Below are 24588 nucleotides of genomic sequence, written 5' to 3'. Positions count from 1 at the left end.
TAGGGTTTTAGGGATGTGCTGGGGCAGGCCCCACCTTCATCTTTTTCTAATTGGTCTTTCCTGCACAGCTTAGGACAAGCAAAGTAAACCTTGTTTCTTCTCTTGATTCTTACATACTTATATCCTTGCTTTGGACTGGGTCATGGTTCCAGTCCATCTTTTAACCTCCATACCCTGTCTCCTCTCTTGGGTGCCCTGGCTTTTCTAGCAATGAAGTGGGGACGAAGGAGAATTTTATTCTGAATATTATGGAGAACTAAAGTATTGTGACCAGAAGAGTAGCCTGGCCAGAAGGATGTGTTACAAATCTTATTTGGCCGTTATATGGGGTTTTGGTGTTGAATAAACTGCGTCAAGTCTTGGGGACTTTACAGTCCATTTCTAAGAAAGTCTAGGACCAGAGTCAGCACATTTTCTTGAGAAAAAAAACAAACTTTTGGACAAATTCTTACTGAACAACTACCTAATGGGTTAGGACAGGGGATGGGAACCTATGGCTCGTGAGCCAGATGTGGCTCTTTTGATGGCTGCGTCTGGCTCGCAGACAAATCTTTAATTAAAAAAATAATGTTAAAAATATAAAACATTCTCATGTATTACAATCCATTCATTTCCTACCGCTCATGTTCATGGTTGCGGGTAGCTGGAGCCAATCACAGCTGTCTTCCGGGACAACACCAAATTTTTATTGAATAACACTTAACGTACGTTGTATGGCTCTCATGGAATTACATTTTAAAATATGTGGCATTCATGGCTCTCTCAGCCAAAAAGATTTCCGACCCCTGGGTTAGGAGATAATAATCATGACTCAAAGATGAAGCTTAATTTTGTTAGTGACTAAAGATGTTGACTAAGTCACAGGTGTGATGGGTGTTACATAAGGGGAAGTACAGGGTGCTGTGGAAGCTTATATTGGAAGGAGAGAGACATCTTCAGAAGCTGTCATGAAAAGGCAAAAAATGAAGCTTGAAGTAGGGCAGTGGGCTGGTGAGAGAAGGAAGAACGGACTTGAGAATTAATTGGATAATTATAGGGTAAAGGAAAAAGGAGAAATTTAGGATAATTCAATCAATTAGATTGGGTAGTTGTAAAGCCAGTAGCTGGGGTTGTTATCACAGCCACCTGGCTCATGCAGGTTTGCATTTGATTCGGACAGACAGTAATGAAACAATGGAGCCAAGAACTGGTGGGCCATTATCTTTAATCCTAGCTCGCACCCAGCGGGCCAGAAATACACACCATGGGAAAACACTTCTCTTTCCATTCAGGGCTCCCAAAGCCACTGACTCATTCGAGTATTCCTAGAATCGAAGGTTTGTATCTCACCAGCCTTATTCACCCTATTCCCCATCTCCTTTTCTCTGCACAAACTGGCTTCTCCTTCAGCACTCTGCCATCTTGGCTGCCTCTCTGCTGCAATGCTAATTTGCAGAACCAAGAGCGAGCGAGCCCCAGGTCTGCCCCATTTTATAGTGTAGAAATCAAAACCTTTAAGCCAATATACAAATAAGGAAGTCTCTGATACAAAGTCACTTATCTGAGGCATAAATAATGGGATTCCTCATAAGAGTGCACCACCCCATATCATGCAACAGTCAAGGATTTGGGGGAAAGCTTAGTGTTGAGAAGATTTTAGGGGCCCTGGCCGGTTGGCTCAGCGGTAGAGCGTCGGCCTGGCGTGCGGGGGACCCGGGTTCGATTCCCGGCCAGGGCACATAGAAGAAGCGCCCATTTGCTTCTCCACCCCTCCCTTCCTCTCTGTCTCTCTCTTCCCCTCCCGCAGCCAAGGCTCCATTGGAGCAAAGATGGCCCGGGCGCTGGGGATGGCTCCTTGGCCTCTGCCCCAGGCGCTAGAGTGGCTCTGGTCGCGGAAGAGCGACGCCCCGGAGGGGCAGAGCATCGCCCCCTGGTGGGCAGAGCGTGGCCCCTGGTGGGCGTGCCGGGTGGATGCCGGTCGGGCGCATGCGGGAGTCTGTCTGACTGTCTCTCCCCGTTTCCAGCTTCAGAAAAATACAACAACAAAAAACATACAAACAAACAAAAAAGATTTTAGGATTAAAAGGGTGGGAATGGCTTAGTCTTAAACTAAGGCTATAATGACTTAGGCTATAGCCTTAGGCTATAATGACTTTGCCTACTTACAGCCTGTCTCCCACACCCAATGCAAACTATAAGTGAGCAAACATATACAGTATATCAGGGGTTGGGAACCTATGTCTCATGAGCCAGATGTGGCTCTTTTGATGGCTGCATCTGGCTCGCAGACAAATCTTTAATTAAAAAAATAATAACGTTAAAAATATAAAGCATTCTCATGTATTAGAATTCATTCATTTCCTACTGCTCATGTTTATGGTTGTGGGTGGCTGGAGCCAATCACAGCTGTCCTCCAGGACAACACCAAATTTTTATTGGATAATGCGTAAGGTACACAGGTCGTTATATGGCTCTCATGGAATTACATTTTAGAATATGGGCATTCATGGCTCTCTCAGCCAAAAAGTTTCCCAACCCCTGCAATATATCATATTTACAAACATATTTGACCAACAGTAGTGATAACAGTTACATCTATTGAGTTGTACAGATGCTGTTCTGAGAACCTTCCATCGCTATTTCACTTGATCCCCACAACAACCCTGAGAAGTAGGTGCCATTATTACCCTAACGGCACACGCCTACTAAACAGCAGAGCTGCTATGCAGATGCCAGGCCTGCTGTAGTTGCACCTGCTGTGGGCCAGGTCCTGTAGGGGATCTAAGTAGCATAAATGGAGAGAGACTACAGTGTGGTTGGAAAAACAGGACAAACTCATGAAACAAAGAATAATCAGGACCGGGTGTCATGTCACCCACTGTTTAGAGCAGTGGTAGACAACTTGGTTCCTACCGCCCACTAGTGGGCATTCCAGCTTTCATGGTGGGAGGTAGCAGAGCAACCAAAGTATAAATAAAAAGATTTAACTACAGTAAGTTGTTTTATAAAGATTTATTCTGCCAAACTTAGCGAAAATCCTACATAAAGTATTTGGTAAGTAATTATTATTATATGCTTTACCTTGCTGTAACTCTGCTTTATAAATTTTATAAAGTCAAGTTACTTCCCTACTTTATAAATCACCATTACTGTGGAACCAGTGAGCGGTGGGAAAATTTTACTAACAGAAATATAAAAGTGGGTGGTAGGAATAAAAAGGTTGACTACCCCTGGTTTAGAGCATCTTGTTGGCCATTGGGACCCATCTGGGGAAACATCACAAAGAGGGAAGGCATCTGAAATCCAGAAAGATAAGCCCAATTTAAGCATTGGAAAGACCTAGGTCTGAATCCAGGTTTTCTTACCTGCTAGCTATATGACTTGGGCGAGCTACTTAACCTCTTTGAGCCTCAATTTTCCCATCTTTCTCTAAAAAGGGAGGGGTGTTTGTCATTTTAAGGTATTTTCCCCTCCGAGGAAGAAAGAAGGTGTAGCCACCAAATGTGGAATAGCAAAAGCTTTATTTAGTAGAGCGCTTCCCGGATGATGTTCTCTAGTCTGCGAGACCGGCCAGAGAAGTCGCGCCGCCTCCCCTGTTTGGGAGTAATTTATAGCATTGGTAGGGTGGTTGGGTTGATATGACATGGCAAAATATCATTGGCTGAGAGACAGTCGTTCTTTTTTTTTTTTTTTTTTTTTTACAGAGACAGAGAGAGAGAGTCAGAGAGAGGGATAGACAGGGGCAGACAGACAGGAATGGAGAGAGATGAGAAGCATCAATCATCAGTTTTTCGCTGCAACACCCCAGCTGTTCATTGATTGCTTTCTCAGATGTGCCTTGACCGTGGGCCTTTAGCTGACCAAGTAACCCCTTGCTTGAGCCAGCGACCCTGGGTTCAAGCTGGTGAGCTTTTGTTCAAAGCAGATGAGCCCACGCTCAAGCTGGCTACCTTGGGGTCCCGAACCTGGGTCCTCCGCATCCCAGTCCGACACTCTATCCACTGCGCCACCACCTGGTCAGGTGACAGTCATTCTTTTTCAAAGGCTCCTGGGAAGTTTCTTTTGGCGCACATGGATGTGGGCGGTTCCAGCCAAAGTTCCCGGGCCTGGTTCCTCATGTGACCTTCCCCCATTACCAACCGACCTCACATTCCAACCTTTTATGTTAGATAGGGGCGCCACTATTTGTCTGGCTACTTCCTGCTGGTTAGGGGCATCATGGGGAGGAAAGGTCAGGTCAGAAGGTGGTGGCTCTGAGGGGAGTTGTGTATATGGGTGTAGGAGCATCTGGTTGACCGTGACTCGAGAAACCTCATGGATACGGCCCTGTAAGAATCTAAAAAAGAGGAGCAAATATGAGTAATATGCTGATAATTAGAAGAGGACCTAGGATAGGGGCAGCCCAGGTGAGGATGGGTGGCTGCCACCAGGAGTTAAGCAGGTTGTAGGAGGACAGATCCTTGCACAGTTTCTCTTGCAGACAGTTGAGGACATTGATGTTTTCTTCCATCAGGCCAGTCTCATTGAACAGCATTGATCTCTGCTTTAAGTCACTCTGGTGGCAGGTTCCTGGTGGGAGGGACAGGAGCAACAGGGGGATCTGCAGAGCCTAACCTTTTGGTGAGCCAGAGGCGGGTGGGGCCCAGTGGTTCCAACTGCCAGCAGTCCTGTATGGGGGCAAGCTTGAGGCGAGAGACTTGATACCAAGGTGTTTGCCCTAGGAGCTTGGCTGCAGTAGGAGTGGTCAATATTACCGTATGGGGTCCCGTCCACCTGGGCTGTAGGGAGCCGGGCTGGAGCTCCCTCAGAATAACTCTGTCTCCTGGCTGGAGGGGGACTGCCGGTGTGCTTCATCTGGACCCCCTATGGGAGGAAGGGTCCGGTCCACATGTTCCCTGAGAAGATGGCGGAATAAAGACAGAAAGGGGAAGTAGGTGGCAAGGGAAGGGGGTTTTGGTTAAGAGAACAAAATTGGGAATTCAGTGTCGAAAGAAGCCTATTAGATCAAGGAAAGAAAGAATCTGAAGGAGTGCAAAAAAGGGGATTCCGTCCAAACTGCGTGTCAGGAGTGGTGTGTGAAAGAGAAAAGAAGAGGTCCCATCCCCTCCCATAACTGAGACCTGTGAGGGAACTAGAGGTCCAGAGTGTGATGACAAAACAGAGAAGGTAGCCACAAGAAATGAGATGGACTTAGGCCCTGGCTGGTTGGCTCAGTGTTAGAGCGTCGGCCTGGTGTGCAGGAGTCCCAGGTTCGATTCCCGGCCAGGGCACACAGGAGAAGCGCCCATCTGCTTCTCCACCCCTTCCCCTGCTCCTTCCTCTCTGTCTCTCTCTTCCCCTCCTGCAGCCAAGGCTCCATTGGAGCAAAGTTGGCCCGGGCACTGAGGATGGCTCTGTGGCCTCTGCCTCAGGTGCTAGAATGGCTCTGGTTGCAACAGAGCGATGCCCCAGAGGGACAGAGCATCGCCCCCTGGTGGGCATGCCAGGTGGATCCTGGTCAGGCACATGCAGGAGTCTGTCTGACTGCCTCCTTGTTTCCAACTTCAGAAAGAAAAAAAAAAAAAGAAATGAGATGGACTTATCCGCTACCTGCAGTATTACTCTGGGCTTGGCAAGGGTGATGGGGGTCTCCGAGTCTGGGCCACATCAGTCGTCCATGAGGTCGAGAAGTTCTAGTGATGGGCCCGCCTGGCTGGCTTGGCCTCCCATTTGGATGGCTTGTCCTCCATGTAGAGGTGCCGAGGAAGAGCCTGTTGCCCAAAAGGGGCAATTGCTCCACCAGTGACTGGGCTGCTTGCAGTTATGGCACGGCTTAGTGGGCGGCCTCGGGCAGGGGCACTGCCGGGACCAGTGACCCTCTTTGCCACATTTAAAGCAAGCTCGTGGTGGGGTTCCTCTTTGTGGTCTGGACTTGGGTCAGGCACCTCCTATGCCTTGCCCCTGTTGCTCTGCTGGCCTCAGGGCTGCCACAAGAGCCTGGGTTGGAGAGTTACCTTTTGCTGCATGTGGGTCTGGCGAGTAGCCTTGGCCTTTTCCTACTAGCTGCGACTGTTAAAAACCTTAAATGCCATGTTCACAGGTTCTGGATAGGGGTTTGGGGGTTGAGAATAAGAGGGACAGCTCCTGGGGAGCCTGGCACCCAGATCCAGCTGGAAACGCTGGAGCCAGAGGCAGGATAGGACCAGGCCTTCCTGCAAGAAGACCGGGGCCGGGCTGTGGGTCAGGAGCCCTGCAAACCTGCATGAGGGTCAATGGCCAGTGGAGGATGGCCTGACGGGGGAGGGGCTTCAGAACACAGCAGAGAAGGGAGGGGCTCCTAGCTGGCAGGGGAGGGGGCTTCCTGGAGGGAAGAGACCCGAGTGGAAGAGGTCTGCAGAGGGACCAGAGAGGGGTCCCAAGAGAGGGGCACCCCCGGGAATTGGGCAGGAGGGGTAGAGAGAGTTAGGGGTCAGCAAAAGAGGAAAGATCAGGAGTGGAGGGTTTAGCTGAGGTTTCTCTGGCCAAAAAGGACCTGCGCTGTAGAACAGGTGGCACAGAGATTAGGAACGGGAGCACAAATACTAGAAGCCCTGAATGTAAGGGATCTCCAACCATTTCCCAGTTCTTTGGCAATAGTTAAATTGGTGAGGGTGTTAAAATCGAAAGTCCTTTCAGGAGGCCACTTGGTCCGATTATCCAGTGGGTTCTGTGGCCTGGTCACAGCGGAAAAGAACAGTTTCTTCTTCTTCTTTTTTTTTTTTTTCTGAAGCTGGAAATGGGGAGAGACAGTCAGACAGACTCCTGCATGCGCCCGACCGGGATCCACCCGGCATGCCCACCAGGAGGTGACGCTCTGCCCACCAGGAGCCATCCCCAGTGCCCGGGGCCATCTTTGCTCCAATGGAGCCTCGCTGCGGGAGGGGAAGAGAGAGACAGAGAGGAAGGAGGGAGGGGTGGAGAAGCAAATGGGCGCTTCTCCTATGTGCCTTGGCAGGGAATCAAACCCGGGTCCCCCGCATGCCAGGCCGACGCTCTACCGCTGAGCCAACTGGCCAGGGCCCAGTTTCTTCTTCTTTAGGGAAGGAGAGATTCCGGATAAGGCAACTCCAGGAGTGTTTTTGAGTCAGGTTTAGATTCCTGTGTCTCTATGGCCACCCTCAGCCCTCGGAGTGATCAGAGATGAGAACTGGCATCCCGCATCTCAAGCTCTGGCCACCAGACAGTTAGGTAGAGTGAGCGTGTCTGGGACGTCTCCACGGGCACACACACACTCAGAACGGATAAGAGGTCCCTGACGTAGTTGCGATTATGGACAGGGATTCTTGGCGGAAAGAACTGAGGGGAGGCTGGAGGCAGGGGACTTACCACACCATGTGCCAAAGTGGGTGGGAGGCCAGAGATCCTGGTTCTTCCTCGGAAGGGAAGGAGAGAGGAGCGGCCCCAGTGGGCTTCAAGCCCGTCCTGGGTTTTGGCACCAAATGTGAGGTATTTTCCCCACCGAGGAAGAAAGAAGGCCTTAACCACCAAGTGTGGAATAGCAAAAGCTTTATTTAGTACAGTGCATCCCGGACGAGGTTCTCTGGTCCATGAGATGGGCCAGAGAAGTCGCACTGCCTCCCCTGTTTGGGGGTAATTTATAGTGTCAGTAGGGTGGTTGGGCTGATATGATGTGGCGAAATTTCATTGGCTGACAGACAGTCATTCTTTTTCAAAGGGCTCCTGGGAAATTTCTTTTGGCATGCATGAGTGTGGGCAGTTCCAGCCAAAGTTCCGGGGCCTGGTTCCTCACGGGACCTTCCCCCATTGCCAACCAACCTCACAGTCATGGTATTAAATTGGGATTATATGAAACAATGAGCATGCAAATGCCAAGAAATCATTTTCATCTGAAATCCTGTCATATACAATGTGTCCGTAAAGTCATGGTGCACTTTTGACCGGTCACAGGAAAGCAAAAGACGATAGAAATGTGAAATCTGCACGAAGTAAAAGGAAACCCCTCCCAGTTTCTGTAGGATGATGTGGCAGCATGTGCGCATGCGCAGATGACAACGTAACACTGTGTATACAGCGGAGCAGCCCACGGCCATGCCAGTCAAGATGTGGACGGTACAGAGGAAAGTTCAGTGTGTTCTGTGGCTCGCTAAATTTGAATCTGTGACCAAAGTGTAACGTGAATATCGGCGCGTTTATAACAGAGCGCCACCACATAGGAATAACATTACTCGGTGGGATAAGCAGTTGAAGGAAACCGGCAGTTTGGTGGAGAAAACTCCATTCTGGTAGGCTATCAGTCAGTGACGAGTCTGTAGAGGCTAACGGGATAGCTACCTAAGGAGCCCTAAAGAATCTGTGCATGAGCCCACATCGAACTACACTGAATAGGTATGAAACTGGGAGAGTTTTCCTTTTATTTGGTGCAGATTTCACATTTCTATCGTCTTTTGTTGCTTTCCTGTGACCAGTCAAAAGTGCACCATGACTTTATGGACACACTGTAGTGATTAAAAGAGCGGTATGTTTCAAACAACAGTGCTTAACTCTTCTCCCCTGCAACAGCTCTTAAGGGATGAGTCCTTGTAGAACACACACTCTCCCACAGGAGTACCTAGGTTTTGTGCATCCAGAAAAGCTAAACTTATATAACAATGATTCATAATCACTCAGCAATTAACCTTAGTTATCACTCATTCACTACAGGCTGCCACATCAATGCTATGACGCCACCTTCTCTCCCACTCAGGAGAGCATATGAATGACAGTGATATTACTGCAGGGATAATTTAAAATCCATTCACGTTTATATGAAAAATTGAACTTTTCTTAAATCTCTTTACTTTTACTCATTGATAAAATTTACTTGCAAGTCTCCTCATAACTGTCTGCAGCCTCTGTAGTTGAGAAGGGCTGGTTTAGAAGTCACAGGGAGGCCATGACAATTGTCTTTAAGTCTCTCAAGGTAGAGCAGATTCTCTTGGCAAGGCCTCCAAGGGCTGAGCCAGGACCGTTGTGGATGAAGAGGTTTTGTGACAGGACAACAGACCCAGCTCAGTAACTGTGACTACCATTGCCTAAAATTTAGAACAGTCCCACAGTGAGATGGGCTGCCTTGTGGGATAGTTCATGTCATTCGTTTATTCACTGCTACTCAGTGCTAGGTAATGGGGACACAGAGAAGACAGACCAGTCAACAAACAACTGGAGCACCGCATGACAAGAACTGAGGTCAGCCTGACCAGGCAGTGGCGCAGTGGATAGAGCATCGGACTGGGATGCCGAGGACCCAGGTTTGAGACCCCGAGGTTGCCAGCTTGAGCGTGGGCTCATCTGGTTTGAGCAAAGCTCACCAGCTTGGACCCAAGGTTGCTGGCTCGAACAAGGGGCTACTCAGTCTGCTGAAGGCATGCGGTCAAGGCACATACGAGAAAGCAATCAATGAACAACTGAGGTCAAAGGCACTGGGAACAAAAGAAGGGGTGTCTGATTTAGAATGGAGGCTGCAATCAGGGGAGGGGTCATGGAGTTGACCCCTGATCTGAATGTTGAAGGATGAATAAAAATGTGCCAGGAGGAGATGGGAGGGGCTGTAGAGGGGTGAGTGTTACAGGTAAGGGAGTAGAATGCCAAAGGTTTGAGCAATGCAGTGTGGGCAGTTTGGGCAGAAGAGGTCACGGGAGCAGAGGAGAGTAGTGATGAGGAAGCCACAGAGAAGAGCAGGCGTCTGAATCTTACAGATACTTGGTTTTTACGCTGAAGTCAAAGGGGAAACCAGAGAAGGATTTAGGCAGGATAGTGACTTGGTCAGAAGCATCAAATTAATGAAAGAAAAATCAAACTGGTGGCAGCACCAGAATAGATTGGAAACCAGAAACAGGAAGACATGGTTCTGCAACAATTGTAGGGATAAAGTGGCAGGAACAGAACATTAGTTAGAAGGAAAATCCAGTATGCCTTCCTGATGATGGGATAGGGGTGGAGTGGACGAAGAGGGCCTCAGTGTTAATGACTGTGCTCAGATGTCCAGCTGTAGTACCTGGACAAGTGGGGAAAAAGTCAGGGAATGAAAATGGTTTTATGGTTGGGCTCACAGAGTCTGTGAAGCTCGTGGGACATTGGAGAGGAGATACCAAGTGGGCAGCTGGATACTGCCTGGAATTCAGAGAAGGGGCCGGATTTGTGATAGAGATTTAGGAGTCATAAGCGAGTAGGTGGAACTCTAAGTGTGAGATAGGCGAGCTTGTCCATGACAGCATTTGGAGAAGGGAAGTGGCAGGGCTCTGGCAACACCAGTGAGGAAGTGTGTGCTCTGACCCAGAGGAGCACGGGGACCAAATTTGTACTGAGTGATTTAGGAGGCTGCGCTGATGTCCCCCTTTGCTCCTCCAGGGCCTCTCCCTGCCTTTAGCCTTCCTGGCCCTCGGGCTTCTAATGCATCCTGCTAAAAAGAACACGGGGCAGGAGATTGGGAAGGAGGAGAGTGGTGCTGGGGTATTCATTCCCAGTGCCCTTTCTGTGAGGGTCTCTTCAGGTTTACTGTGACCCTGAACTGAAGAGCACAGCTCCTGCCAAGGGCCCTGATGTACACGCTTTCTTGGGGGCTTCAGGAACCCCCCCCCCCACTCCTATAGACTCAAGAGGTCAGGGTGCCTCAGAGCTCCTGCTCAGGTTCTGCACTGTCCCTATGGTCTCCCACTCACTTCTGACACCTGGTGAGTGGTTCCTTATTATAAACTCTACCAATCACCCTGACCATGCCTCCTCTTTTCTCCTGGGACACTGATGATAGATTCCTAGATGCTGTAGGCATCATGTCCCTGAGTCTTGGAACTGGGCAGATACAGAAGTGGGGGCAAGAATGAGCATAGAGGCAGGAGACGTGAATGGGCCTGACATGTGCTGAGTGCCTCTCTGCACCAGGCCCTTTGACACCTTATTTTCTCTAATCTTCCCAAGAAGCCTGGGTGTCAGGTTAGACACCAAGATGGGATTAGATGTGCAAAAAAATGTTTTGGGGGAAACACTAGGGTGAGAGGAGAACAGGAGTATGCAGGGAGAGCCTTCAGACCACAGAGGAGAACAGGAATATGCAGGGAGAGCCTTCAGACCACAGCGCAGGCCTGACACCCGTGAAAGGGGAGAGGGAAGGAAGGTCTGGGGGAGGACGGATGCAGTGTGAGTGTGGTCTGGTGATGGGGAGGCTTCACGCAGAGGTTGTGTGTTGGAGGAATTCTGTGTCCTCAGGGTTGGGCCAACACTAATATCTCCATCACGCTGAGGCATTGGCTGGGAGCAGCTGGGTGGTGGAGAGGTGTAGCCTCAGCACAAAGCCACTGGGGCTGTCAGTCAACTACGCTCCCTATGCTGGATTCTCTTCAAGGGAGTCTGAGCACTGTGCCTCCCTGGCCACCACAGCCCTGATGTATAGCAGGGATCATCAAAGCTCTGAGAAGCCAGCAGGCAGTAGGTAGCAGAGCCCGCTCTGAACCGTGGTCTGCACTCAAGAACACAGCAGCTGCCATGACTTGCATTAACAGCCTTCCTCCTCCAGGTACCGGAAACTAGCCCTTAAGAACCACCCATTGAAGTCCGTTGAGCCATCCTCAGCAGAGATCTTCAGGCAAATAGCAGAGGCCTACGACGTGCTGAGCGACCGTGAGTGACGGGCTGAGCCTGGAGGGGTGACTCCAGGACATCTCTGTCCCACCTTTCTGTTAGGATTATTCCTTAAGTCTCTGAGTGTTGGGCTCTCTGTGGGGGCCCAAAATCGAAGTAAACTAGAAACAGAATGAAGAACCTTTCTCAGTAGACACACGCTAAGGTGGGCAACATGGCGTGGAGAGCCCCAGGTCAAGCTGACATGCTCACCCAATCTCATCAGAGCAGGACTGGGACAGGTCTCCTCCCACCCCCACCCCATTGTCTCCCACAGGGATGGAGAGAGCTCGCTGCTGCTGAGAAGGAAGGCTGAGGCTGAGGCTGCGGCCCAGATTATTCCTCCCAGATTTACCAAGTAGCTGAATCTCCATTTCCCTGGGGACAGTGTGTATATAGAAGGGCAGAGAGAGGCCAGTCATTAGGAAATTTTTCTCCTATGGAAACCAGAAGAGTGGGGAAAGAGATTTCCCACCCCTGCCTGGGGCATGGCCTGGCTTTCCCTGAGGGCTTTCCCTGGAGCCGGTAATCAGGGATACCGTGCAGGAGGATGGTCAGATCACTAAGGTTTTTCCAGCCCCAAGTTTTTAGCACTTTTGACCTCAGGATTTCTAGAATTTGGAAGTGCTAGAATCATTAACTTCTGGGGTCCTATTTACCCTGAATAAGGTAGCAGCTGTGATGGGTTAAGCCAAATCCCAGAAGCAGAGCCTGACCCTTAGCCTCTCTGCTCCTCACCCCACCCCTGCCCAGCAAGTCGCAGTCTACCCCATCTCTTCTTTAGGGGGCCATACCTAGGTCCACCCACAGAGAAATCAAACCCCTAACTTCTAGAGTCTCCTTCCAAAGACTGCCAGACAGCAGACACTTTAGAAATAAGGCTGGTTTTGCCCCCAGCTCTTCCCCATAGCCTCCTCCTTCCCAGCCCTCCAGCTGTCTCAGCCCCTAAGGCTGGGCCCCTCCTCAAGGTGGCATATCTCCACAGCTGTGAAGAGAGGCATCTACGACAAGTTTGGAGAAGAGGGTCTGAAGGGCGGGATTCCTCTGGAGTTTGGGTCCCAGACCCCATGGACAACTGGTTATGTCTTCCACGGCAACCCTGAAAAGGTGTTCCATGAGTTCTTCGGGGGAGACAACCCCTTTGGTGGTAAGAGGTTCTACCTACCCCCTTGCCTTACTAGGAAAGTATGTAGCTATAAAGACACTTTTCTTTGAGTAGTATTTTTTTTACTTATACATATATATGTAACATGATAAAAAAAAATAATTTATTGAAGAACTACATTCCAGCCCTCCATTCCTTTCCCAGAAGCAGCCACGCACTAATATTTTATGTAGTATCCCAGAAATTTTCTATACATTTAATATTTTTATTTTTACATAGGGTTTGTATTTCATTAAGGAAATGTGACTACACTATATACACTTTTTTTTTATTGATTTTTTTTAGAGAGAGAGGAGTGAGAGAGAGAGAGAGAGAAGGGGGAGGAGCAGGAAGCATCAACTCCCATATGTGCCTTGACCAGGCAAGCCCAAGGTTTCGAACCGGCGACCTCAGTGTTCCAGGTCGATGCTTTATCCCACTGCGCCACCACAGGTCAGGCCTATATACACTTTTTTTTGAGGGGGGTGTTTGCTTTTCTTTTTTTTGAAGCTGGAAACAGGGAAAGACAGTCATGCGCCCGACTGGGATCCACCCGGCATGCCCACCAGGGGGCGACGCTCTGCCCACCAGGGGGCGATGCTCTGCCCCTCTGGGGCGTCGCTCTGTTGCGACCAGAGCCACTCTAGCGCCTGGGGCAGAGGCCAAGGAGCCATCCCCAGAGCCTGGGCCATCTTTGCTCCAATGGAGCCTCGCTGCGGGAGGGGAAAAGAGAGACAGAGAGGAAGGAGAGGGGGAGGGGTGGAGAAGCAGATGGGCGTTTCTCCTGTGTGCCCTGGCCGGGAATCAAACCCAGGATCTCTGCACGCCAGGCTCTACCACTGAGCCAACCGGCCAGGGCCTGCTTTTCTTATTATATACATTATATACAGATTTCCTTTATTCATTTTTATGGCTGCAGATTTCAGTGTACCGATGTGTGTTGGTCAGATGAGTCCGTGGATGGCTTGGTGAATGAGCCCAGGTCCCAGAGAGGCGCCAGAGAGTTGATTTCTGAGGCTCAGAGGAGTTATCTTGCAGGGAGTTATCTTTCATACCTGTCTACTTGGCTCTAGTTATACAACTCAAGAGGGTCTAGATTTTTATTGCCTGGTTCCCCCAACCCCTTCTTCCTGGTCATCTACAGCCTTTCTGTATTTCAAAAGTTCTCTTTTCCTCTTTCCAAGTTACTATAAGTGGGCTACAGCCCACATCCCCTTCACTGCAGAGACCCTCCCACTGTGCATTGCCCCCACCAGTCTGCCAGAGGAACCCGAGTTTATAAACTCCACGTGAGACTGGAAAATTTAAGAGACTCAGATTCAGAGGGCCTGCTTCAAAGCCATGCACTGCCACTTATGAGCTCTGTGACGCTGCGCAAATCTCTTCACCTCTCTGAAACTTCAGCTTCCTCACCATTATTAAATGACTGTAACAGTCCATTGCTCATAGATCATTATCAAATGAGATAATGTTTATGAAAAAGGCTTTGCTGCCTGACCAGGCTTTGGCACTGTGTATAGAGCATCAACCTGGGATGCTGACGACCCAGGTTCAAAACCCCGAGGTCGCCGGCTTGAATGCGGGCTACCAGCTTGAGTGCAAGATCACTGGCTTGAGCATGGGATCATAGACATGACCCCATGGTTGCTGGCTTGAGCCCAAGGTCGCTGGCTTGAGCAAGGGGTCACTGGCTCAGCTGGAGCCCCCCCCGGTCAAGGCACATATTAGAAGCAATCAATGAACAACTAAAGTGCTGCAACTGCAAGTTGATGCTTCTCATTTCTCCCCCTTCCTGTATGTCTCTGTCTGTCCCTCTCTCTGTCTCTCTCTCATGCTTAAAACAAAGAAGAAAAAAAATAAAGAAAATGGGCTTTGCAGTCAGAAAAATACCACACAGTGGACCTGCCTCTCCCAGTGATGGCTGCATGGTAAAGAAGCGGCTAAGGAGAGCCAAACCAGAGCGCACAAAGGCATTGCTCACTAGGGAAGGTCAAGCTGAGGAGTCGGGGGTCCCTCAGGCAGTGCCCAGGAGCTATAATGTCACAGTGCTTCACCATAGGGGTTCTTGTGTCCTATCTCCCTGTGGAGTCAAGGGGCTGGGCTTCCTGCGATCTGGCTATTGGGGTGTCTAAGACCTGGCACCTCCTAGGTGCTGAGTGAACAAATTAGCAATGCAAGAGGGGACCAGGTAATACACAGGCCTCTTGATTACCCAACACATTTTAGGGGGACACAGTGTGATGCCGCTTTGCTCTAAAGTCATTGTGTCACTCTAGCCTGTGAAGTTCATTCCATGACACTAACCAGGAGAGGCAGCGTAATAAAATCCTAACATGTAATGACTCCTGACTCTACAGTTTACAAGGGCTTCACATCTAGCAACATAGTGCAGTGGTTGCTACACGATGTAGTGTAGGACGTTCACCTATGTCCTCATGCCTCCTGACCATCCAGAGTACGATCGATTTATTTTAAAAATGTGTGAGGCAACATTAAAAAAAGGCAAATGTATGTTCTTCTTGTTCCCATAAATTGGTTATTAAACATAATTTTAAGTTAATAAAACTGTAACTGGAACTAATTTCATTTTTGGAAAAAAACCCTCACTCCTGGGGGTCAGCGAGCATGAAAAAAACTCACTACTCAAAGGGTTTAGGGTAGAATTTCTGTAGTCAAATCGTGGACTGATCCCCACTTTACTACTTACTAACTGTGGGACTTGAAGCCTTTTGTTTGGCTTCTGAGCCAATGAGATAACATAAAAAACTGAAAACAGGCCCTGGCCAGTTGGCTCAGTGGTAGAGCGTCGGCCTGGCGTGCAGGGGACCCGGGTTCGATTCCCGGCCAGGGCACACAGGAGAAGCGCCCATTTGCTTCTCCACCCCCACCCCCCTCCTTCCTCTCTGTTTCTCTCTTCCCCTCCCGCAGCCAAGGCTCCATTGGAGCAAAGATGGCCTGGGCGCTGGGGATGGCTCCTTGGCCTCTGCCCCAGGCGCTAGAGTGGCTCTGGTCGCGGCAGAGCGACGCACCGGAGGGGCAGAGCATCGCCCCCTGGTGGGCAGAGCGTCGCCCCTGGTGGGCGTGCCGGGTGGATCCCGGTCGGGCGCATGCGGGAGTCTGTCTGACTGTCTCTCCCCGTTTCCAGCTTCAGAAAAATACAAACAAACAAACAAACAAAAAAACTGAAAACAGCATCTGATGCATAGTAAGCTCAGCAAGTTTTAGCTTTTCTTCATTGTCTTATCTAATCCTAGTGGTGGAAGGCAGGTCAGGCATTATTACTCCACCTCACAAACAGAGAAACTGATGCCCAAACGATTTCACAGCACATCAGGACATCAGGTTGTGAGTACAGAGCTGGGCAGGGGCAAAGAGTTGAGGAAGAAGGTGTTGAAGATGTGCTGTTAACCTCCTGCCCTGCCTCTCTCCCATCTCAGCTTCTGACTTTATAGAAACTTGAATCTGGCCCTGGCCGGGTAGCTCAGTTGGTTGGAGCATCATCCCAACACACCAGGGTTGTGGGTTTGGTCCTGGTCGGGGCACATGGAAGAAACAACCAGTGAATACATGGATGGGTGGAACAACAGACCTCTCTTTCTCTCTCTTTCTCCCCTCCTCTTTCCTCTCTCTCTGAAATCAATCAGTAAATAAAAATTTAAAAAGAAACTTGAGTCTGGGGGTGTCTATCAGTCTTGGGCTTAGCTGGACAGTGAGTGGCATTGTAGCTTAGAGAAGGACAGGGAGAACTGGCACGCTAGGACCAGCGGTGGGACTCAGCCGGTTCACACTGCTTCGGCAGAACTGATACCTAATTTTTTGTTGAGTTTGGCAAACTGGTTGTTAAAATGGCACTTGTAATCAGGGTTCTCTCTAAGGTGGGCGCCTGGGCAGCCACCCAATGTGGAAATCACAAATTTACATTTCTTACTCTTTTTTAACATTCATCTGCTCAACAGCGTATTCTCTCCCCCCCCCCAAGCTGGAAACAGGAAGGCAGTCAGACTCTCGCATGCGCCCGACCAGGATCCACCCGGCATGCCCACCAGGGGGCGATGCTCTGCCCATCCGGGGCATTGCTCCATTGCATCCAGAGCCATCCTAGCGCCCAAGGCAGAGGCCACAGAGCCATCCCCAGCGCCCCAGCAAACTTTGCTCCAATGGAGCCCTGGCTGTGGGAGGGGAAGAGAGAGACAGAGAGGAAGGAGAGGGGGAGGGGTGGAGAAGCAGATGGGCGCTTCTCCTGTGTGCCCTGGTCAGGAATCGAACCCGGGACTCCTGCACGCCAGGCTGATGCTCTACCCCTGAGCCAACCGGCCAGGGCCTCAACAGCGTATTCTAAGCACCTGCAATAACATTCACTTTGTCCATAGGAGAAAAATATTCCAAGTGAGGATGCTAATCAAGAAGCAATTTGGCGGCCTGGCCAGTTGGCTCAGGGGTAGAGCGTCGGCCTGGCGTGCAGGAGTCCCGGGTTCGATTCCTGGCCAACGCACACAGGAGAAGCGCCCATCTGCTTCTCCACCCCTCCCCTCTCCTTCCTCTCTGTCTCTCTCTTCCCCTCCCACAACCAAGGCTCCATTGGAGCAAAAGTTGGCCCGGGCACTGAGGATGGCTCTGTGGCCTCAGGCGCTCGAATGGCTCTGGTTGCAACAGAGCAACGCCCAAGATGGGCAGAGCATCACCCCCTGGTGGGCATGCTGGGTACATCCTGGTTGGGTGCATGCAGGAGTCTGACTGCCTCCCCGTTTCCAGCTTCAGAAAAATACAAAAAAAAAAAAAAAAAGCAATTTGGCAATATCTGAAATAACAGTTTTATTTTTTTTCAGATATTACTTAATATTTTTTCATTAATATTTTAAAACTCTTGTAATCTAGTTTTCTGTACCTCTTTTATTGTTCTTATTTAAGTATTAAATGCATTAAATAATAAACTACCTTTCGGTATTTAATTTAATTTAATTTTTTTTTACAGAGACAGAGAGAGAGTCAGAGAGAGGGATAATAGGGACAGACAGGAACGAAGAGAGATGAGAAACATCAATCATTAGTTTTTCATTGTGGCACCTTAGTTGTTCATTGATTGCTTTCTCATATGTGCCTTGACCGTGGGGCCACAGCAGACCGAGTAACCCCTTGCTCAAGCCAGCGACCTTGGGTCCAAGCTGGTGAGCTTTTTTTGTTGTTGTTGTTCAAACCAGATGAACCTGAGCTCAAGCTGGTGACCTTGGGGTCTCAAATCTGGGTCCTTGGCATCCCAGTCTGACGCTCTATCCACTGCGCCACTGCCTGGTCAGGTGGTATATAATTTTTTTATACTTAAAATGGTCATTAGGGCAGAGAACCTGTTGTTAAATTATTTTAATCCCACCTGTGGTGGCGCAGGGGATAAAGCGTCGACCTGGAAATGCTGAGGTCGCCAGTTCAAAACCCTGGGCTTGCCTGGTCAAGGCACATATGGGAGTTGATGCTTCCAGCTCCTCCCGCCTTCTCTCTATCCTCTCTCCCTCTCTGTCTCTCTCTCCCTCTCCTTCTCTCTCTCCTCTCTAAAAATGAATAAATAAAAAGAAAAAAATTTTTAAAAATCCTGCCTGCTGAGAAGAGATCTTTAAAAAAAAAAAAATTTAAATCCCACCATTGGCCAGGACCCTCCCCTCCAAAAGTGAATAGCAGGAGTCATTTCTGGCACTACCAGATGCTGCCACCAGAGGGTACTCTGCTCCTTAGGCAGCCAGGATTGAGGAGTAATTCCCAAGTTGTGGGAGAAAGAAGTCAGGAAAGTGTGGAGGGGAGTGTTCAAAGTGGGGGGATGAAGCAATGGGGAGTAGCAAAGGGTGATAAGCATTGGATCTGCAATTAAGGACAGCTTCTTGGTCTGAGTCTTCAAGATGGGAATGGGATGCAGGGTATTACCCTTGGGGACTGAAGAGATGGGGTGAGGGAAATTCCATCAATCCAAGTCTCTAGACACAATTTCTCTTATTCCTCTTCTCTCCCCACCTCCTGCAGAGTTTTTTGATGCAGAAGGAAATGAGGTGGATTTGAACTTTGGGGGGCTTTGGGGCCGAGGGGTCAAGAAACAAGACCCCGTAATTGAAAGAGACCTCTACCTATCCCTGGAGGACTTATTTTATGGCTGCACCAAGAAAATCAAGATCTCCCGCAGGGTGAGTACTTGGCTTGCTCCTACTGGGTCCCCTCTAACCCTGGTAGTACCCTGACTCTAATTAGGATCTCAGTCTAGTCTCTGATGGAATCATGCAATCTTAGTTTTGGAGAGCTAGGATTGCAGAATTCTAGAATCTGAAGTTTGAAAAGGAGAATTGGGGGTATCAGCCTGCTTCTTTCTGAGTGTAGGATTTTCTCTGCATTATTTTTAATTGGGATAAGACCTTTCCCTTCTCAGTTCAGCCACAGCCCTTGGGAAGTGGAAAGGCTCTGAATGGGAGGAGCTAAAATGGTAAATTCTGCCCCCTGGGTGTTACTAGACCAAACCCTCAGGATTTTATCAGGATGTATGTCCCATGAGTAAGAAGGAGCAGTGTGGGAATGGAGGGTGAGCTGGGAGACCATCCCTCAATCCCAGGGCACAGCCCTGTGCTAGTACATGAACACGACCCCCTCAAAACTTTGCCCAGTGTAGGAGATGCCAACTGAGGTCATGCTTTCCACAGATGGCACCCATTTGGGCATGTGATTGGGGAATGGATGGATGATATAATAGGTGAATACTTCAGGTGAGGCTCAGATATGTTGACCTCGGTGTCATCCTCTGGGTGGGAGAGAGGAACTGAGCACATACTCACTGTGCATTTGTTAGTGGCCATGTGACTTCTAGGGCTGGAGTCGTGGGCTTGATCCACTCATGGTTACTGCTTGGCATCTGTGGCCCCAGCCCTGTGATATGCCCTGCCATCTTGGAATCCTAAGTTTTTGGTTCTGCTGGAATGGGGTGGGAGTGGGAATGGCTCAAGGCAGGTTCTCCCCATTGTTAGAGGATCGAGCCCGAGGACAGATCCCTCTGCACTTTTTTCATGCTGGGAAATCTTGAGCAATCCACCCTCACCATCCTGCTGCAGGTGCTGAACGAGGATGGCTACTCCTCCACCATCAAGGACAAGATCCTCACAATTGATGTGAAGCCTGGTTGGAGGCGGGGCACACGAATCACCTTCGAGAAGGAAGGTGACCAGGTGAGAGGGAGGGAAGCTGATTCGAGGCGGTCCTAGGATCAGTCACCTGAACTCACGTGGTGGAAGACTGAGGGGGAAGGAAGCAATGCTTTTTCTTGCCCCTGTGAGCCCTGGTCTGGCAGGGAGACCAGTCTGCAGAGTGGTCTTATGTCCCTTCCAAAGGGCAGAGCCTCACAACGCCTCTGTGAGTGGGCAACCCAGGGCTTCTCCCCATTTTGCAGAGTGGGAAACTGTGGCCCAGAGAGGGGTGGGCCTTGCCCAAGGTAAGAGCATAGGAGCTGAAAGGAGAACCCAATCCTAACTCTAGTGCTTGATTCTCTTCCGTGTTTCTCTCAGTAAAGTCCAACTACAGAAACTATTTATTGGCCCTGCTGGATTACTCAGTGGATAGAGTGTCATCCTGGTGCACCAAGATCTCAGGGTAGGTCCCTGGTCAGGGCACATACAAGAAGCAATCAATCAGTGTACAACTAAGTGGAACAACAAGTTGATGCTTCTCTCTCGTTCTCTCTCCCCACCCTTTCTCAAATCAGTGAAAACATTTTTTCCCTTTTCTTTTCTTAAGTGAGAGGAGGGGAGACAGAAAGACTCCTGCATGTGCCCTGACCATATCCACCTGGAAAGCCCCCTACTGGCAATGCTCTGCCCATCTAGGGTCCTTGCTTAGTTGCTCAGCAACCAAGCTATTTTTAGCACCTGAGGGGGAGTCTCCACAGAGCCATCCTCAGCTCCCAGGGCCAACACACTACAATCAATTGAACCATGGCTGTGGGAGGAGAAGAGAGGGAGAGAAAAAGAGAGAAAGGGGAGGGGTGGAGAAGCAGATGGTTGCTTCTCCTGTGTGCCCTGGCCAGAATTGAACCCAGGACTTCCACATGCCAGGCTGATGCTTTACCACTGAGCCTACTGGCCAGGATGAAAACATTCTTTAAAAGTACTTATTAATAATTTTACTATTTTTTTTCTTTTTTTTTTTTTTCTTTTTTTTTTCATTTTTCTGAAGCTGGAAACAGGGAAAGACAGTCAGACAGACTCCCGCATGCGCCTGACCGGGATCCACCCGGCACGCCCACCATGGGGCGAAGCTCTTCCCACCAGGGGGCGATGCTCTGCCCATCCTGGGCATCGCCATGTTGCGACCAGAGCCACTCTAGCGCCTGAGGCAGAGGCCACAGAGCCATCCCCAGCGCCCGGGCCATCTTTGCTCCAATGGAGCCTTGGCTGCGGGAGGGGAAGAGAGAGACAGAGAGGAAAGCGTGGCGGAGGGGTGGAGAAGCAAATGGGCGCTTCTCCTGTGTGCCCTGGCCGGGAATCGAACCCGGGTCCTCCGCACGCTAGGCCGACGCTCTACCACTGAGCCAACCAGCCAGGGCTACTTTATTTTTTTAAATAAAAAATTTTAAGATTTTAATTATTCAGTTTTAGAGAGGGGGGGGGGAGGAACAGGAAGCATCAACTCCCATATGTGCCTTGACCAGGCAAGTCCAGGGTTTTGAACCAGCAACCTCAGCATTTCAGGTTTACACTTTTATTCACTGTGCCTCCACAAGTCAGGCTACTTATTAATAGTTTTTAAATACTTATTAAGTAAAAATATAAAGTTCTTGTCTAAGGCATTAATGGTGTCTTCAGAGCTGAGAGAGATTAATTTCTCTGCCAATACTTACTGCCTTTCTCACCTATAAAACATTTACTACCAAAAACACCCCCCTTCAAGACTCAACTCCAGTGCAGTGTTCCCCCTCTGGGCATCATCCCCGAGTTCCCCACCTAAGTCAGCACCTCTCTGAACTCCTGCCTCTGGGTTCCCTTTATTTGCCTTGAGCATGCTGAAGATTCACTGTGTCTGTTTACCCTTCTAGACTGGGAGCTCTTTGGGAGTAGTGGCTAGTCTGATTCCTCTGTCCCCAGTGCCCAGAAAAGACCTCATGACTTAATAAAGTTTGGCTGGACAGAGACTTTGCAGAATACCCAGACAGCGTTCCACCTCCCATCTAAAGAAGCCTTTGTCTCCCTCCAGCTGAGTGCATCTCTTTGGGCATGCTCAGTAGAGGAGAAGGAATGTGTTGGGATATAGAATTCATTTGGATAGTCTTCTCAGAAGAGAGGATATAGGGTCAAATTGAAAGGGCCCTTCCAGAAAACCTGGTCTAATTTCCTCATTGTTCAATGAGACCAGTAGAAGTAGGAACTTGGCCAAGATCACACAGTTAATTAGTGCTGTCCCCCCTTGGCCTCCTCTGCCAGGGCCCAAACATCATCCCAGCCGACATCGTCTTCATTGTAAAGGAGAAGCTACACCCTCGCTTCCGCAGGGAGAATGATGACCTCATTTTTGTGAAACCCATCCCCTTGGGCAAGGTGAGTGGCCAAAGTGGAAGGTCAGGGTGTGGGCAGATCAGAGTGAGCTCCCCCTGCCCCGTGGGAGGCCCTGAGGCAAGCAGGCCTTCGGAACATGGTGCATGCCACATGAAATCTTTGTGGCTGTCTTCACTCCTGAACGTGAGTGGCCCCTCCACACCCTTAAACCCAAGCAAGAAATTAGGCACCAGCCTAGACTTTGCCTCTTCTTTCCCACCAGCCTATAGTCAGCCACTAAGTCCTGTCAGTTCCACCTCCAAACCCCTCTCCACTTGGTCCACTTCTGTTCACCCTACCATCTAGGTCTGAGCAGCAGTTTCTTCCATGGCTGTCCTGCTTCTCTGCTCATCTCCTCCAGGCTCTTGTCCACAGAGGTCTTTCCACACACTCACCATGTCACACTCCTGTCTAGTCACCTTCACCTGGCATTCGAGGCCCTCCACAGTGGGGCCTCTGCTGATCTCATCCCCTGCCCTCCACCATGCCAGGTAGAGCTCCTGCCCATTTGGTACATTTTCACACCTTCGTTCTCTCTTTTGTTCTGGCCTCTCTGCCTGGAGTGCTACCCACCCACCTCGTCTAACTGGCAAGCTCCTCCTTACCCTTGAAGGCCCTCATCAACTGCTACTAGCCCTTTTGTTCACCCAGAATGGTCTGAGGGCCTCTCGTTGGTTCCCACCGACCCCTTTACTTCCCTCTATCATAACACATAACAACATCAGTCTTACCTACCAGACTCTGAACTACTTGAGGACAGGTAATTGCCTGGGTCACTCTCCTGTTAGTTCTTGAGTATCCCTTTGTCTCCTTGAGTCCCAGCTCAGGGCCTGGTACTGAAGAGGATCTTAAAGTGCCTTCTAAACAGAATGGTCATGGGGACCTTCCCTACTCCTTCCTGCCTTTGGCCTTAATGCCCCCTAGGCTCTGACCTGCTGCACCGTGGAGGTGAAGACCCTGGATGGCTGTCTGCTCAACATCCCCATCAATGACATCATCCAGTGAGTTCCACCTGCTTGGGCCCCATAGGCAGAAGGGCTGGCCTGGGCCTGAAAGGGCAGTATCAAACAGGTGGACCTGTTGTTCACTTGTTCAGAAATTTTCCGAAGAAGTCTGGGTTGAAAAGTTATTTTTATTCATATTCATATTCTATTCTATTCCACACTTACCAAAGTATAGGGAAATTATTGTATTTAAATCTGAAGTCTTTCATTCTTTTTTTTTTTTTTTCCAGAGAGAGGGATAGATAGGGACAGACAAACAGGAACAAAGAGATGGGAAGCATCAATCATTAGTTTCTCGTTGCGCATTGCGACACCTTAGTTGTTTGTTGATTGCTTTCTCATATGTGCCTTGGCCGTGGGCCTTCAGCAGATCAAGTAATCCCTTATTCGAGCCAGCGACCTTGGGTCCAAGCTGGTGAGCTTTGGCTCAAACCAGATGAGCCCGCGCTCAAGCTGGCAACCTTGGGGTCTCGAACCTGGGTCCTCGGCATCTCAGTCCCAGTCTGGCGCTCTATCCACTGGGCCACTGCCTGGTCAGGCTATTTCATTCTTTTTAATTTTTGTTTGTTTGTTTGTTTGTTTGTTTCTGCATCTGCTCCCAACCACCTAAGTGATCACCCCAGGCTTCTTAGGCAAAGCTGCAGGCATGGTATGTAGGCTGTGAGAGGGTTGTTCTCTCCAGTTGCTGTGGGAGTAGAAATGACACTCACCTAACAATCTTTTTTTAGCTTAGTTTATTTATTTATTTATTCATTTTAGAGAGGAGAGGGAGAGACAGAGAGAGAGAGGAGAGACAGAGAGAGAGAAGGGGGGAGGAGCTAGGAGCATCAACTCCCATATGTGCCTTGACCAGGCAAGCCCAGGGTTTTGAACCGACGACCTCAGCATTTCTAGGTCAACGCTTTATCCACTGCGCCACCACAGGTCAGGCCTATTTCATTCTTTTTAATGTCTTATATTAAAATCTAATTTAAAAAATAAAAAGGGGGCAGGAGAGTACTAAAACCCAGCCTTCATTCTTCCTGAGCTGTGGGTTGCTTTCATCTGGCTAATGGAGTGCCTTTTTCTAAGTTCCACATAGCCACCTCGGAGACTAGAGGCCCCAGTGTTAGGCAGCCCTTGCTGCCTTCATCTCCAACCCTCCAAAACCTTCCGTTAGAGTTCTGAGTTAATTCCACTAAGCCCTTTCCCAGGGAGGCCCCTGCACGGAGGCTTTGCTCAGCAGCCCAGCCCCCGCACCAGCCCAGTCTGCCCACCCTCCTTCCTTCCTCGCCCTGTTTCC

The 24588-nt window shown here is 49.6% G+C and overlaps 1 protein-coding gene across 1 annotated transcript in view; it reads left to right on the top strand.

Moving 5' to 3' along the window:
- Positions 1 to 24588, top strand: part of DNAJB13 (DnaJ heat shock protein family (Hsp40) member B13) — a 29555-nt gene that overhangs the window by 135 nt on the left and 4832 nt on the right. The window contains exons 2-7 of the mRNA XM_066250287.1: positions 11507 to 11610; positions 12596 to 12757; positions 18761 to 18918; positions 19831 to 19944; positions 22192 to 22305; positions 23227 to 23303. Of these exons, the coding sequence (XP_066106384.1) occupies positions 11507 to 11610; positions 12596 to 12757; positions 18761 to 18918; positions 19831 to 19944; positions 22192 to 22305; positions 23227 to 23303 (729 nt within the window). The remainder of the gene's footprint in view (positions 1 to 11506; positions 11611 to 12595; positions 12758 to 18760; positions 18919 to 19830; positions 19945 to 22191; positions 22306 to 23226; positions 23304 to 24588) is intronic.

This window comes from Saccopteryx bilineata, chromosome 1 (genome assembly GCF_036850765.1).
Source record: "Saccopteryx bilineata isolate mSacBil1 chromosome 1, mSacBil1_pri_phased_curated, whole genome shotgun sequence".
NCBI lineage: Eukaryota > Metazoa > Chordata > Mammalia > Chiroptera > Emballonuridae > Saccopteryx > Saccopteryx bilineata.
This window is presented reverse-complemented; position numbering and strand designations above follow the sequence as displayed.